General features: G+C 39.3%; 1 protein-coding gene across 3 annotated transcripts in view; it reads left to right on the forward strand.

Annotated features, from left to right (window-relative positions):
• Positions 1 to 16,640, forward strand: part of RNF38 (ring finger protein 38) — a 105,863-nt gene that overhangs the window by 42,176 nt on the left and 47,047 nt on the right. For all 3 annotated transcript variants that reach the window (XM_064642128.1, XM_064642130.1, XM_064642129.1), the window contains one exon: positions 12,125 to 12,195. In XM_064642128.1, the coding sequence (XP_064498198.1) occupies positions 12,125 to 12,195 (71 nt within the window). The remainder of the gene's footprint in view (positions 1 to 12,124; positions 12,196 to 16,640) is intronic.

A 16,640-nucleotide genomic window follows, 5' to 3' on the forward strand; every position in this document is an offset into this window, starting at 1 on the left:
ACAGGAACATGGTGTTTGGTGTAATGTGCCTTGAATGTTGACTGGCTGCCTTTTCACACAGATACAGGGAGGATTGATGGGAAAAAATTAATGTAATCTGTCTGATTTCTTTTAAAATTTTGAAATTGAACTAGAAGTTGAAGGTCTAAAAAATCAGAGAAGGTGTTTACTTGAAAAAGGAGTTCTTTTTATAGATGAAGTATGTGACAAATTCCCTGATATCTGGCCTGGTAAGAGTGCAGTAGTTCCCTGGAAAAAAAAAGAGAGCATTCAGTTTTTCATAGCTTTTTTCCAAAAATGTGACACTTTAGATAGGATTTTTCCAGTGTTACAATTGAGAAGACTTCAGAAGATGTGTTCTGCAATCTCCAAGGTCCAGGACAGACTGAAATGCATTTTGTCTCAGAAAATTAACAGTGTCCTGGGCTGCCTAAAGAGAAGCATGGCCAGAAGCACCTCTCCTATGAGGACGGGCTGAGAGAGTTAGGGTTGTTCAGTCTGGAGAAGACCTTCTTGTGACCTTTCAATACTTAAAGGGGGCTTAAAAGACAGTCAGACAGAGCTTTTTATCAAGGCTTCTGCAGTGACAGAACAGGGAGCAAAGGTTTTAAATGTAAGTTTCTTGGAGTACTTCTTCGTTAGAAAAATTCTAGTTATGTAATGTGCTCTTCGGATTTGAAAGTTGGCAGAGGCTTGGACTTTTGTGCCATTATTCTGATTTACCACCCTCATGGTTGTCCATTTAAATTAGAGTAAAGAAGAGTCTTTAAAACTCAAAATCATCAAAAAAAAAAATCAGATTCCAAAAATGCTGGAAATTGAAAGCAACAAACCTGATGTTTTCTGGGTATCTGCTTGCTGGCTGATTTACTTGTAGTTTTAACTATTAGCCTGTAATAACTAAAACTGAGCACTTATATATGCGAGTTGATGTCCTTCCTCAGAATAGATAGTGCAGAAGAAAAAGGTTTTGTATTTGCAAATGAGCATAGTGTGGACAAGCGTTAAGTGGGATATAGGTGATGATAGGGTCTGGGAGCTGTGGAGATGCCTAGGCATCCTGGGAAAGGAATACCAAGATCCCTTGAACTATGTGGGAGTGCATCTTGCTTTTGAAGGCTGGAATAGAAAAAAGGAATTGTAAGGAATTCCCCATGAAAGGCATAACAAATGAGCACAGAATTGTCGTTCTGTAAAGCTTGACGTAATTTACTTACTGAATGGTACTCAAAATAAGTAAAAGCTGTTTTTCCAGAGAAACGTTCAGCTGTCAAATTTACTTCTTATTTTCTCAGAATCTTTGCCTTATTGATTACAGTGATACTGCTGCTTGCGATAAACCAAGTTTTAGATTCCTTGAGGAGGTTCTCTTTTTGTGAAAACCTTGTCAGCCTGAGACATGTTATATCCAGAAAGGGAAGAAAACTGTGATATTGTGGAATTGAAATCTCTATTATCATCTACAACATGCAGCACTGGGATAAAAGAGGTGTGCTGTCAATCTTTTCTTCTTTTCTTCCCAAGTAACTTCTGTGTTTTCATCATACCTTGATTTGTTCAGGGGACAGAAATATTACTAAATTTTTTCTATGATTTTTCAAAAAGTTGGTGTGGTGTCTCTGGCTGCTACTGGCCTTATACTCTGCATTTGTGAGAAAAAGACATATAAAATGTTGATAGTTAACGTGATTTTCTTTGAAACAAGACTGGGACAAATGCATACTAACTGGAACGAGACCAACAAAGACAGGAAGAGAGAAAGTTATTTCATGACCTGTCAAATATAAATTAACTTTTTCATTTTGTCTGGGCAAGTCACTCCTACTGATTATTAAAGTAAGCTGCAATTGTAAGCACTTAATCTGCTGCAGGAAGGTGAGGGCTGTGGAGAACTCATGCACAGTAACAGAGCACTACTTAACTCTAGCTTCTCTGGCCTCTCTCTGAGGCCAATTTTGATTGTGTTCAGGTTTTCCCATTTTACCAAATAAGTTGTCTATAGAGAGAGCTTGAGCTCTCTCTCCTTTGAGAAAATTGAAATAATTTCCTAGAGATGGCTTGAACATGCACCTATAACCATGCTTTCAGAATTTGCGAGGTCAGTTCCTAGGTAGGCAGTGCCTCATCACTAGCCACTGCTTTATGGTTGGATTGAACATGCAGTGAAAATAAAAAAATAAAAGAATAAATAATTGAGGTACATTTAAAATTTTAGTTCTGGGATTTCACTGACGTTGTTTCTTAATAGAAGCAGGAAACTGGAAAAAGTTGATCATAAATTCATACTCTAGATTGCTGTTTTCTATCTGTGCCAAGGACTGCAGAAGTCAGACAGCACCAACAACATTTTTACCAAATGTAGAAGGTTTTCTCTTCTCCAGGCTAGGCTGTATGGGAACTTTAAGGCTTTTATTAAAAACAAACAAACAAACAAACAAAAAACCAAAACCCATTGCCCCTCAAAAAAACCCAAACCCAACCAGCCAACCAACCAACCAACCAACCAAAATCCCAAACAAACGAAAAACCTCAGCCCTTTTGCAGATTAATGCTGCGTTTGATGAGTGATGCCATAAAGAAATAGGAGGGAGGCAACAAGCTCAGGTTTAAAGTTGTGCTTCTACGCTTGTTGGGGTTTTTTTTCTTTTTTTTGGTTGATTGGTTTTTGATTTGTTTGTTGGTTTTGTTTGGGGTTTTGCCTTTGGTTTTGGTTTTGTTGTAATGATAGCAGGTTTATGCTGGTGACAATAAATTTAATCCTTAGAAAGTACTTTAGTCATTGCATCCAGAAGGTTGATAGACAGTTTGCATACGTGGTCTTTGATTTTTTTCAGGGACTAAATAAGATTCTCAAGAAAAGATGAATTTCAAGAAAATCAGTTTAATAGTCTAGTTACAAATGGACGAGAACAAATGGCTTGAATTTTCAGGTAGCTTGAAAAATAACTTACATTCAAGAGGCTCAGAAATTCAAGACAACTTCAAATCTTCAAAGCCATTAATATAAATTCCTATAAGGATGGAAATAGAGCAGTGTTGAGGGTATCTGTGTGACCTTATCTGCTCATACCTGGCTTTTAATGTAGTTGTGCTTGGTATTTGCATCTCTTGCTTCAGCTCCCACACAGCAGATGATGAAAACTGAATTCCAAGACAAGATTAAAAGATATTTTTTAAATGCTTTGTGGATTGCCAGTTTTATTTTTTGCTTTTAGGATTGATTTACTTCCAGCAAAAGTCAGCCTTGAGTTATTGAAATACTTGTTTTCTCCCCTTCTCTAGGTGTTTGCATATACTTTAAAGTAACTGTGTTTGGATACTTTTGGGGCTTACAGTACTGCTGTTAGCCTCCTTTTGAAACATGACAAGAATAGGAAAAAAGTTTCCTTCTTTCTAAGTAGATACTGAACTTACTGGAGGAGAGGCTCTTTATGAAAAGGCACTGCTGTGTTTTGGCTCTTGAGTAGTATTTTCTGTGGTGGGTGTCACCCCACTATGTGTCTGTATAGATGAATGCTGTGCTTCACTCTGGAATGGCATCAAATGTGCATATGCAGGGTGTGAGCATCCTTTACTAGACTCTACTTGTGGAGAAGCAAACCTGATGAAACAGCCTCCAGGGAACAGCAAAGAAACTGTTGGCCAGGCACCATAAACTGGAGATGCTGTTCAGAGCTTGCTGGCAATAGTGTCAATCTCTTGCAGCATTTTAATGCAGAAAAGGAGTTTCCTTTTAGCTTGTTAATGAACTCTGAATTTTTTTGTTGCAGATCAGAGATAACTCCAGTGTAGGAGCAGCGAATCTTAGCTGTGCTGCAGAGGAGAATAGAATGGAAAATAAAACATTGCTTATCTTAAAGCATCAACCTTTGTGTCTCAAGTATTCTTTGTAGGTAGGTCTTGTAAGAGTCGTGTAATACAGCAGGTAAGAGGAAGCACGTTTTTGTGCTTGAGCAGCAGAGGGAGTATGTTTCAAGCTGCAATTTAAGTCAGTTCTTCGGAAAATCACCCCTGAAGGATTCTGTTATGAGAAAAGATCTAAGAATGACTGCTGAGACTGGAGGAACTGATGATTGTGTTGACCTGGTTCAAGTACCTAACTGGCAGGTCCAATGGGAGTAATCTCTTCTGAATCCATACATGTTGTCTGCAGCAGCACAGAAATTTTCTGCGGAATGTATAGGTAGATCACCCCTTAAGAAGCATGAACTGGTTGTGGGAATAAGACAGTTTTTGGAAAATTGTTCCCTTCCTCACACAGAAGTTGGAATATGTGTTAGTTGTTATTTCTGTAGAGTAGTTGAGATGGTTCAGATTCATGTATCTTTAATCGATAATCCCACAGGCACTTTTGGCTTTCTTTTGGAAATACCATTTTGAAAAGGGTTAAAAAGAGGACCCTGGGAATTACTGACCAGCCAGCCTCACCTCTGTGCCTGGTAAGATCATAAAACAGATCCTCCTGATAGCTATGTCAAATCATAGAGAAGGCATGGAAGTGATTAGAGACAGCAAACGTGGCTTCACCAAGGGCAATTCATGCCTGACTGATCACCATTTTGGTGGTCTTTTATGATGGAGTGACTGCATCAGTGGACAAGGGAAGAGCTACAGATACCTCCCTGGACTTCTGTAAAGCCTTTGACACAGTCCCACACAGCGTTCTTGTTGCTGAATTGGAGAGAAGGATTTGATGAGTGCACTGTTTAATGGATAAGGCATTGGCTGGGTGGCCATGTCCAGACAGTTACAGTCATTGGTTCAGTGTCCATCTGAAAACCAGTAATGAATGGTGTCCCTTAGGGGTCTGTACTGGGACCAGTATATTTTGATATCTTAATGATGACACCATGCTTAATGGTGTAGTTGATAGGCTTGATGGAAGGGATTTTAGCCATCTCTAGATGGCATTGAATGGACCCTTGTGAACTTCATGAGATTCCACAAGGCCAAGTGCAAGGTCCTGCCCCTGGGTCAGTGTCATCCTCAATTTCAGTGTAGACTGGCAAATGAATTGGTTGAAAGCAGCCCTGCAAAGAAGGACTTTGGCTGTACTGGTGGGTGAAAATTCATATGAGCCAGAAGTGTGTATTTACAGTTCACAACCATGTCCTCAGCTGTCTAAAAAGAAGCGTGGCCAGCAGGAGGTGATTCTGCCCCTTCTACTCTGCTCTGCTGAGACCTCACCTGTAGTACTGTGTCCAGCTCTGGGGTCCCCATAGTTTTAAATGGGAAGAGGGTAGACTTAGGAGTATAAAGAGGATATAAAGAAGAAAGTTTTAACAGTGAGGGTGGAGAAACACTGGAGATGGTTGCCATCATGTGGATGTTGTGGAGAAGTTGTAGATGTTTCATCACGGGAAGGATTCAAGTCTAATCTGAAGTGTGGTTGTTCCTGTTCTTCACTAGAAAACATGGAGCTGTAAAGTTAATGCAGAAGGAAGAAGGCAACCGCTAGGCCACAGTAATTTCCTCTGTTAGGTGAGGGGGCCATTATTATAAGTTTATTTGCAAGCTTTTGACACTAGGCTCTTATCTCCATTAGTTAGGTTTATTGACACAGATCAGTTGTGATATCTGGTGGCTCGATCCAGGTACCTCAAAAAGAGGGACCCTGAACAAAGAAATCCCTGGGCAGTTACACACTTGCAATCCAAATTCCCCATCCCTCACGTGACAGTCTGGACCAACAGCAACGTTAGGGTCTGGGGTCGTCTTGCTCTTCATCATTTCACTGTTCATTACCAGGTGATTGCTGTGTGGTCTATTCTAGCTATTTATTTTTAAGTAATATTTAAGTTGCTAGGTTTGTCTGTGCTAAGTGTTATTAATGTTCGGATTGTTAACTCCACGTTTACAATCCATCTTTAACTTACACAACATAGCCTTGTAGTTCAGAAGAAGTTCATCTTGCATCCTAACAATTCTAGTTAGTGTCTACTTTTAAGTAACATAAAATTTTCAACACATAGGTAAAGAGTATGTAGATGTATATTCATATGATGTGTATTCAGACTGGTACTGTGAGGGCCATTTTGAAATTTGTGCATTTAAATTAGATGTTCCCTGAAGTAGAAGTATTTACACAGATTGTAGAGACTCAGCAAAAACCTCCAGTGAAAAGATCTTTCTTCAGTACTGATTTATAGATGAGCTCTCCTTTTGAAGCTGAGGCATGCCTCAATATTCAGACTTTTTGCTGTATTAAAGAAACTTTGTGCATTCCTTTTTAAAACTGTCATCATTAAAATGTATCAGACTTCAAGGTTTTAAAATACAAAGTCTGTCCTTTAGGTTACTCTCCTTTTCTCCTAAAATGTCTGAGAGGTGTCATTTAGTCAGAAGTGTGAACTCTCAGCTGTGTCATTTTCATCCGATCTCTTGCTAGTTATTAATCAAGTTGTGTATTTCTCTGATAGCTGCAGAAAAAGGAAAAGCTGAGGGAACTTTTCTTGCAGACTGTTATAGTGGTTTCTGATGCTTACAAGATAGAAGTTTTCACTGGGTTATGTGGAATTGAGGACAGCATTCCTCAGCTGAGCATTGAGGTGGGGAAAAGGTTTACCAGTGAGTCTGACTGGGGCCAGGGAGTGGAAGGGGATACCACAAGTGAGGAGACACCAGCAAACCCATGTTGTTTGCAGTTTGACAAGAGCATGGATTTCTTGACAAGTAGAGGAAGCAGGAGGAAAGGAAGGAGAGAAGTTCAGGAGGCATTTTACGGTTTTTTAATTCTGTAGTGACTTAAGGCCTCTTCCTGGCTAGAATGTCTTCCAGAGTTTTATCACAGCATCTTAGATAGGTGTACTCCATGCTCAGGAGTTGCTTAAAAGTTATCAGTGGTGTGCCATACCACACAACTGAAAAATATTAGCTCTTCCTAGTGCGTAATAAATTCTTTCCACAACAGAAATTAAAGTCAATGCAAATCTCTCAGAAACCAGTGGAATTTCAATTTGTCAGAGTTCTTAAAAAAAGAACAAAGAGTGGAAGAAAAGAGGCAGTATGCATTGGATGCATCTAGCATAGCTGCAACCCCCAGGCAAGATGTAACATGTTTCTTCTTCGTGGTCAGATTTGCATGCATTTGAAAAAAAATTGTTAAGTGTTATAATATAGTTAATTTGCAGCCATCTCTTAAATGACCAGTTTGAGTAGATGAATCATTTATTGAACTCATCTAGATGTTTTTGTTGTAACATCAAAGTATACTGTTTACCTCTTAAGTAACTTCTTTACTGCAGTTTGAAAGGCTCTTGAATTAGAAGGAAAATCTAAATAATGTGTCACAGATAGAGGAGCATTGTTGACTAGCACGTGTTAGAAATCTGCATGAGTGGGTTGCATGATTTTTTTGCAAGTTGAGCCTCCTAGATCATGGAAAATTTAACATCTCTTCCTTGTATCATTTCAAGCACACTAGCCATGCATAGCTTTATCTCACCAGAAGATACATACACTCCACTCAATTCACTGATTTTTTTAAAGAGAGCAGTTGATTAAGAGTCTAAACTTGATCCAGTTCAGACTTTGTTTCCATGCCTTTGCTATTTTGGAAAACACAGCATCACTCTAGATGAAGTATGTTTAATAGTACAGGTGTCATACACGAATATTTTCCTAATCAGACTGGTGCTGGAGAGGACTGTTAGTGAGTGTACTAATCAAGTGTAATTCATTTAAGCGATGAGATACTTCCAGTAGCTCTGAAATGACTGAATTAAAAGGTTTGAACTCACACCTCTTTTTCCCTTGGACTAGCATTGTGTGTGTTTGGATGGTTTAAGATTGGCAAGCATGAAGCAAGCCATTCAAACCTGATATATATTCTCTTCTTATTACAATGTGCAAGTTAGGTAGAACCCATGAAATCCGAAAAAGAATCTGAAGATTTTTTTTTTGCTGTTCAGTTTAATGTGTGGGTTTAGAGGGAAAACAACCCCTTTCCTGTAGCTGGGGAGTGCAGCAGTCCCCCTTTCTCGCTTTTTACAAAAGAACCGATGTTTTTCCCAGAGTTCAAGTCATCCTGTTGACCTGGGTATCTCACTTTGATTTGAAAAAGAAAGGGCAAAAGTATTTGTGTTTAAAGGGGTAAAAGTCAAACAAGTTTCTCCTCAAGCCTTTGGGACTCTGTGTGTCTGTGTGTTACATATATAAATACACACATGCACACACGTATGTATAGATATGTACACAAGCACATGTTACGTGTGCATCAGTTGAAGGGCGTTACTCTCTACCCTCTCCTGATACCGGTAATGATGAAGGGGAGGCTGATCTGATGTTTCATGGATGCCTGTTGTCTTTTGGCAGTGTCTCAGCATAAATTGAGGCCACAGTTTTGTCACCTAGGTATTAGACGCTGTGAGCCTGAGAAAACAAGCTGACTGTGACAAAGTGCCCCGCTACTCGCACAGCATGGAGACTACTTTGGATTGCAGGAGAGAGAGACTTCAAGCTGGGATGTTGCTTGAGAAAATGATGGGCATTAGACCTCACAGTTGCATCTCCTGAACAGAGCAGCAAGGAAGTGTGTTTGGGAAGGTGCTGTGGGCACTGGCCCATGTGCCACATTCTTTCACTTGTGTAGGAGTCTTTACAGCACTTTCCCTACCTTCTCTTTGTAGCAGAGACAGTGCTTCAGCCAGAATTAAAACTTTGATTGTAGTAGCCCTAGGATCTGCTAACTGTGAGGCACAATTAGTCTTGAACTGGTCTGAAATTCCCTGAAAATTTGGGGATGTGAAGGTAGTTTAACTGAGTTTCTATCTACTCTCTGCAGACAAGGCAGTGTAAATTGACTTACAGTTCCTTTCAGTCCTCTAGCATTGTTAACATGTTAAACAATATTTGAAAACTCTTTGGTGATGCTCATGGAAAGCTGCTGAGGCCATCTTTTGAGATTCTGGCTCTCATCTTCCTTGCAGGTGGGTGAAGGGTGATTAACCTTTCTTCAGGTTTGTCTCAGTGCAATCTATCAGAAAGAAAATGCTTTAAAAACATAATAACTCGAGTATTAAAAACTGCTTTTAATATATATTTATATATTACATATAATAAATATGTTTTATTATATTATTTTCATATTTTTATATATATAATATATATGTGTGTGTGTGTGTGTATATAAAAAATAAAATATAAAAAAAATCAGAAAAATCCTGCAGGTTTTCCTGGCTGTGTAACTCAGTATTATAGATTGCATTGTTGTGAAGCAGAGCCTTTAGTTGGTAGTCCTCTGTGTCAGTGTCCTCAGATCTGTTACCTCTGTTGGCCCCATTCAAGGGACTGCATTATCAATGCTGTCTTTGAAATAAACCCTTTTCTGAAGGCTGCTTTTAGTGAGGTTGTTGGTGAGCCAGCTCACTGGTGCAAAGCAGCCAGGATGTCTGTAAAGCCTTTACTTTTCACAGTTAAGGGTTCATGTCTTACATCTTGCTATTGTACTGTAGGGTATTAATTGACTGAAAATGAAACAAATATGGTGTGAAGACCATGAAAGATCCTTTTAAGAAAAAAAAATAAAAGAAAGCACTGCCATATCCTCTGCTAATTGCCTTTGTTTGTCTGTAGAACAGCTGAGTATGACTGAGGCATGTAGATAAAACCCAAGCTAGCTTTTTCCTTGGTAACGTGGATATTGTTAAAAATTAAAGCTGTGGCATCATGAAACCTGATGAGCTGCCCAGGTGTCCTGTGTTACGTTTACTAACTGGAAACTCTGCTATTGGAGCTGTGTTGCTGCTGCTGGTATCCATTGTAGCTAGAACAAAGTCAGCTCATCACTGAGACTGTGTATGTGATCGTTGTTCTTGAAGAGCTTATCTGTAAAGCATATAAAGTAGCTTGTAATGCAAAGTCCACATTTATGAGTCTGAATTTGTTAGGGAACAAGTTTTAGATCATATTGGGGTTAGATGTAGGCACTGCACTACCTCTGGAAGTTTCTTTGATTATCCACAAGCATAGGTGCTGTTTTTATGTGTTTGTTATAATTTGGCAGGACATAACTATTTTCATTATTTTTCGCCTATCTTCTTATTTTAGACCAATTCAAGAGGTTATATTTTACTTCGGTTTTGCCTCTGAGGTAATGGGCAGAAAGCCATCAAGCCTTATCCTTAATACTGTGTTCTCTTGGGGTTTTTAGGTTGCCTTTGAGCTGGAATTCATTCCGATTTCAAGAAGGGATGTGGAGTGTTTGTAGTGAAACACTTGTATTTTGCATGTCTAAATCAAGTGGGAGGGGAACATTGCATATTTTGAACAGCTTACAACTGGTCCTTTTTTCTCTTTTCACCTTGAAACTTAAACTGTATAGTGATTTCTTCTTTGCCTTCTCTTCCTGCAAAAATCACAGAGCACAGTAAATTGTCCTCTGCTGCTGTTCAAGCCAACACAATGATGTCTATGGCAAAATAACATTTTTTTCTGAAATGGCAAGTCAGAAAGAAGCTTTGTGCTTGGGGAAAAATAAACTATTTTCAAAAGAATAATTGTCCAAAAATCAGCTTGCTCCCCTCCCTAAATTCTGTCTGAAGAGGCCAGCTAACTCACAGTGAGCTCAGGGACTCATGTCTTTAACGTGTCTTAGTCAGTGTTCACACCTTCATTGCTAAAAAGTTTCACCAAGGAACCTAATTGACATTTCTTATGTGATTTGATGGCAGAAGTCTTGTTTGTGTCTTTGCAGAGTGGAAGTAGTGTTTTGTCCAAAATTATCAGTTTGAGGTTAAGTGATTTCCACCACTGCACACACCCCCCCCATTCGAAGAACTAAATCAATTTTCATGTTTGCCTAAGAACTAAATCAGTTTCATGGTTTTTTGTGACTTGTTGGTTGTGTTACAATCAGAAGAGGCCCTCAGGCTGACAGTTGATGATTTTTCTTTTCTATGATTCAGTTTATTGCTGCTTCCTCTTCTTAGTGCATTATTTCTTAAACTTTCTTGGTGACTTTAAGGTAACACTGCCTTCTCAGACGCGCAGGCTAGTGCAGAAGGGCAGATGAATTCTCAGAAGCCAGAGTTTTGCTGCATCACAATATGCTGTAAAAATAATAAAAAAAAAATTTTTAATTAAAAAAAAAAAATTAAACAATGGCTTATGGCTGGCTGCCTGCTTAAATGATTATCTTCATCGATCCATTTTGTCCAGGACCAAAACAACATGTGGACTACAAAGCTTTCTGACAAACTTTACTGTGTGGTATTTTTGTAAATGTTACAGAATAATAAATTTTCGAACTTGTAAAAAAAAAGACCACAAGAAATTTGTGGAGAAAAGTTTTAGGTAGATCTTCTGTAAGGAAAATGAAATGTGGTGGCTCTAGAAATTAGATTTGTTTTTTTTCTCCCTGCTTTTTAATGATCGTGTTGCTCAGTAGTTGCCAGGAGGAGTCATTTTAGGAAAGCGTAAATTCAACAATAGATGTTAGCCCACTCCTGTGCTTTCTGAGCACATTAACACCATCTTTAAAAAATTTCTGACTGTGTAAGAGTTCTGTAAATCTGGTTGACACTCTCTTTAGGTACAATCAAATTTTGGTTTGTCTCCCTCCTTGAAGAGAAGTCTCAGGACTGGGGTAAAGCCTTTGAAGGGGAGTACTGTCCCTTTTATTTCTAGGCATAAAGAATCTTGTGGAAAGACCTTAAACAGGCAGAAATTCTGCTACAAGCAAACTGGACATGATTAAAATTTTGACCTTGGAATTTTCCGCTCTTATTCTTAATGTATTGCTGGCGTGAGACTGTTTTGTGGTTACCCAGGGTGCTGAAAATTTTCTGTAGTACAGGTTGTAGGGCAGGACATTGCCTAAATGTGAATTGGTAGCTTGTCCTTATTTGTATATGTGCATGTGGACTTCACTGCATTTGCTTGTTTTAGATTGATGAAATAGCTGTAATTTTATTCTGCTTAAATATTTTAAAAAAATATATGTGAAGGCATTGTTGGCACACTTGTAAAATGTCTCTCTGATGCTTATTCAGTTATCAGACATAGCTATTTGGAAGTAAATCTGTCTTCTGTGTGGGGAGAAAAGAAAGTTTGCTAAATTTATTTTTAGTGTTCACAGCAATTGGGTCATCATGTTAATTATTTTTTTCCCTTGTTTCTTTTCTAGGTAGTATTGGTACATCGTTTCAATGCCATTCAATCCATCAAGATCACATTTGTAATGATGACAGTGACAAGGTGAGACATAAATGTTTCATTCACGAGGTCATATGCATTATGGGGTTTTTATGTATTGGTTTTACTTCACAAAGATGTATTGTGCAGGTATAGCAGTCGTTTTCAGAGTTATTCTTTAAACTGTCTCTAGCATAACAAGATGTATGTTTTACTTGGAACAATCTTTTAGCCAGTTAATGAGAAATTTGTTTTTAGTATTGTATGTTTATATTTGGTTGTATTCCTTTGCTTTTCTAAACATTTGTGATTTGCCATATTGACACCCTCGGTTAATGAAGAACAGCACTGGTTTCTGGCTTCAGAGGTTAGAGCCTAGCTAAGTGTTCAAAGGGTTGTTTTGGTTTTTTTTACAGTAGCTGTATTTTCCTGTTTTGGACTTGGGAATTTAAGCTTTTACAGATATGAATCTTCTGTTCAGGGTTGCAGCCTTAAAGTACCAACCTGTCTAGTCATGTGTAAGCATTTTCTTAACTTTTTTTTAACACATTCCCAGATTACCTTGCTTTGGGTCAGTAGAGTGCTGGATATTAAATGTTAAATGATACTTGCATCAGTAGTGTAAGTGTGGCATGCAGAAGGAAAAAGTTTTAACACTGAACTGCTCATGAGACTGACTGGCTTTCATGTTTCTATTACTGTTGGTGGTTTTACCATAAGCTTTACTTTTTGTAAATAATGCAGATTGATTAAGATTAGCTTAACATGTAATGTGTGTTACATTGTGTGCAATGACACTTCATAGAAAACTAACTTTTTGGCTTGACATGCCTGGAAAGGGGCATGTATTGGTCAAATTCTAAATAATCTTTCTTAGGAAGTGAAATGCGAACTGCATAGACCAAGTGCACAAATCCTTGTGTTTGGAAATTCTGGAGTAAGTTAATATTATAGTTGTTCCAGCTTATCCTAGAGCTAGATTTCTTTTCAGAGAAAGATTCTTTTACTGCTCTACTGCCTTTTTTCTTTTTTACCCTTTCACTCTTACTTTCCTCCAGTTTTGTGTGTGTATATGTATGTGTGTGTGTGTGTATTTGCTTGTTTGTGTTTTCCTGAGAATTTTTTTGTTGGTTTGGTTTGGTTTTTTAGTTTAATTTTATTTTTTAGGTACCACCCTAGATTTGGGGACTGGTTCAATCTACAGATATTGGTCAAACATGCTATCCAGAACATGGCCAACGTTATTTTAAGTTTCCACTTGATTAATTGCTTAACTATTTTTAACAGTATTCACTGCTCTGTTTTTTGGGTCTTGTGCACTCTGTTGCCATCCTCATGCACCAGTGTAACTATTCTTGCTTTTCTGTTATTACGTGGACAATCACCTCTGTGTTACACTAATTGTCTTCCCTTAGTTTTATTTCATATCAAGGTGTAGTGGGTTGACCCTGGCTGGATGCCAGGTATACACTAAAGCCATTCTCTCACTCTCCCTCTGCAACTGGACAGAGGAGAGAAAAAAAAACAGCAAAGGATTCATGGGTTGAGGTAACAGCTGGGAAAGGTCACTGACTGATCACCATCACGGACAAAACAGACTCAGAGTGAGGATATTACTTAAATTTATTACTAACAGGATAAGAGCAAAAGACTGAGAAATAAAATAATCTTAAAAAACACCTTCCCACCACCCCTCCTTCCTTCCCTGTTTTCCCTCCTCCCCCCCAATGGTGCAGGGGGATGGGAATGGGGGTTACAGTCAGTTGTTGTTTCTGCCACTGCTCAGAGAGAGGAGTCCTTCCCCTGCTCCTGTGGGGTCCCTCCACAGGAGATAGCCCTTGATGGACCTCTCCGGTGTGAGTCCATCCCTCGGGCAGCAGTTCTTCTCAAACTGCTGTCCATGGGTCACTCCTCCATGGGGTCAGTCCTTCACCAATGAGCTGTACTGACGTGGGTCCCCCACAGGGGCCACGAGTGCCACCCAGGAAAAATCTGCTCCAGCGTGGGCTTCCCTCTCCAGGGGCTGCAGGTCTGGAAGGACCCTGCTCCCTCTTGGGCCTCCCACGGGGTCACTGCCTCCTTCAGATATCCACCTGCTCCAGCACGGGCTCCTCCATGGGCTGCAGGGGCACCTCTGCCCCACCCTGCTCTGCACCAGGGGCTGCAGGGCCTCAGCTCTGGCACCTGGAGCACCTCCTGCCCCTCCTTCTGCACTGACCTTGGTGTCTACCTTGTTGTTCCCATCTTCTCTCTCTGCTCTTCCCTGGCTGGAATTCTTTCTGTGGAACAACTTTCTGTTCTTAAATATATTATCACATAGGCTTGATAATATAGGCTCCTCCTTGGCTCGGCCTTGGCCAGCAGCAGGAAGCCCATCCTGGAGCCGACTGGCATTGGCTCCATGGGACAGGGGAAGCTTCTGGCAGCTTCTGACAAGCCACCCTGTAGTCCTCCTGCTACCAAAACCCAGCCACAGAAACCCACTACACAGGGTAATTAAAACTGGTTTAAGTCTTATTGGAAATTCAGTCTTTTAGGTGCTTCACTGGTCTGAGGGGAGGGAGTACGAAGGGATGTGGCAGCTTACCCCGTGTAAATTTCAGAAGAGTAGTTGTTTGGCACACAGTCTGCCTCCATATTAATAGAGGAACTGGATCAAATGTTACTTTTTTGCATATTTAGAAACGGTGGAAGAAAACAATCTTCATCACTGGGATTGATTCTGCACCAAATGAGAACTCCCAACTGTAAAAGTTTACTGAAATAGAACTAGTATAAAAAGCAGAAAGAATGTTGGTTTGGGTGTATTTCAAACACGTGTTTTTCTGCAGATGTCAGTTTTATTTGGTAAGAGTTTTGATTTTTCTGTGAGAATACATGAAGCTGTTTGCCTTTCATTTTATAGGAAATTCTAGTTGATCCCTTGATTAAAATAACCACTTATTTGACAATACAGTAAACAGTCCTCAGAGACTGTCTGTACTCTTCTCAGATGTGTCACTGAACTCTGTGCTCTTGTTTTAAGACAGAAGTTAGAGTACTAGCACTTGGTGTCATTGGCAGGTACAGACCAACTGGATGATGGAATCATAGAATGGCCTGGGTTGGAAGGGACCTCAGAGATCATCTGGTTCCAACCCCCCAGCCATGGGCAGGGACACCTTCCACTAGGGCAGGTTGCTCAAACCCCATCCATCCTGGCCTTGAACACTTCCAAGGATGGGGCAGCCACAGCTTCTCTGGGCAACCTGTTCCAGTGCCTCACCACCCTCACAGTAAAGAATTTCTTCTTAATATCTAATCTAAAGCTACTCTCTTTCAGTTTGAAGCCATTCCCCCTTGTCCTGTCACTACATGCTCTTGTAAAAACTCTCCATCATAAGTAGTGCTTCCTAAAAGCAGCTGGTTGCAGTACTTGGGTACAATTGCAATTCTCTGCTGCTTGTATTCACATATGCCTATCTTCTTGTGTCAGTTATTGAAGTTGTTATTAGCTTCCACTGTAAATTACTTCGAAAATCAGAGTGCTGATTTATTCTGCCATTATTGAGAGATAGCACCTGTTCGTTTTGGTAGGAATAACCCTGAGATTAATTCAGCTGGTTAAAGCATGGTGCTAATAAAGCCAAGGTTGTAGGTTTGATCCCTGTGTGGGCCATTCACTTAAGAGTTGGACTAGATGATCCTTTTGGGTCCCTTCTAATTCAGAATATTCTGTGAACTTCTGTGAATATCATTTGAAGATAAAACGCAGGATTTAACTGATGTATTTATCTACAAATTTATTAAGTGTTGGGCCTTTTTGTATTAATTCTAGAAACTTTATGAAAAGCATACCTTCAGAATACTTTGACATATCTTTGATTAGTCAATATAATTGCCTGACTATAAGTAACCAGCTTTTGCATTTCAGGAGAAATGTAAAGTTTAGTGTTTGACTGGCAATCTGCATATATTTTACAGTAGTTTCTCCAAAAGCCCAGTCTTCATTTTCCAGACAACAGATGAGAAAAGTTCTACACCACACATGCTAAAGGAATGTTGCAATCTTAATGAAAACAATTCCCAGGCTTCCACCCCAATTACTTGATTTTGTTGACTTGGCACATGAGAATCTTGAATTCATGTTCAGTGACATCAGCAGGAAACGAAGTCTAAGATTTTTCGTGTGTGGACTCACTGAATCAAGACGGATGTGTCATTGTTGAGAGCATTATGGCAGTACTAAGAACCTGTTTAATTTCATAGCACCAAAAGCAGTTCCTCTTGTCTTACAAAGAAAGCTAATATAGCTTAGCTACAGAGGACATTTCACATTTTACTTGGTGTTGCAAAGTGATTTCTATTGAGATTTATTTAAAAATAATTGTTGCTTTGGAGATGGGAGCTTTTAAACCTCAGTGCATAGCTTGAGGGAACCCTTTTTCACACTTGTAATTTCTTTGATTTTTCTTAGAAGTATAAATATTAAATGACAAAACTGAATAAATTTTTTTTATGGAGCACAG

This window comes from Pseudopipra pipra, chromosome Z (genome assembly GCF_036250125.1).
Source record: "Pseudopipra pipra isolate bDixPip1 chromosome Z, bDixPip1.hap1, whole genome shotgun sequence".
In the NCBI taxonomy this organism is placed as follows: domain Eukaryota; kingdom Metazoa; phylum Chordata; class Aves; order Passeriformes; family Pipridae; genus Pseudopipra; species Pseudopipra pipra.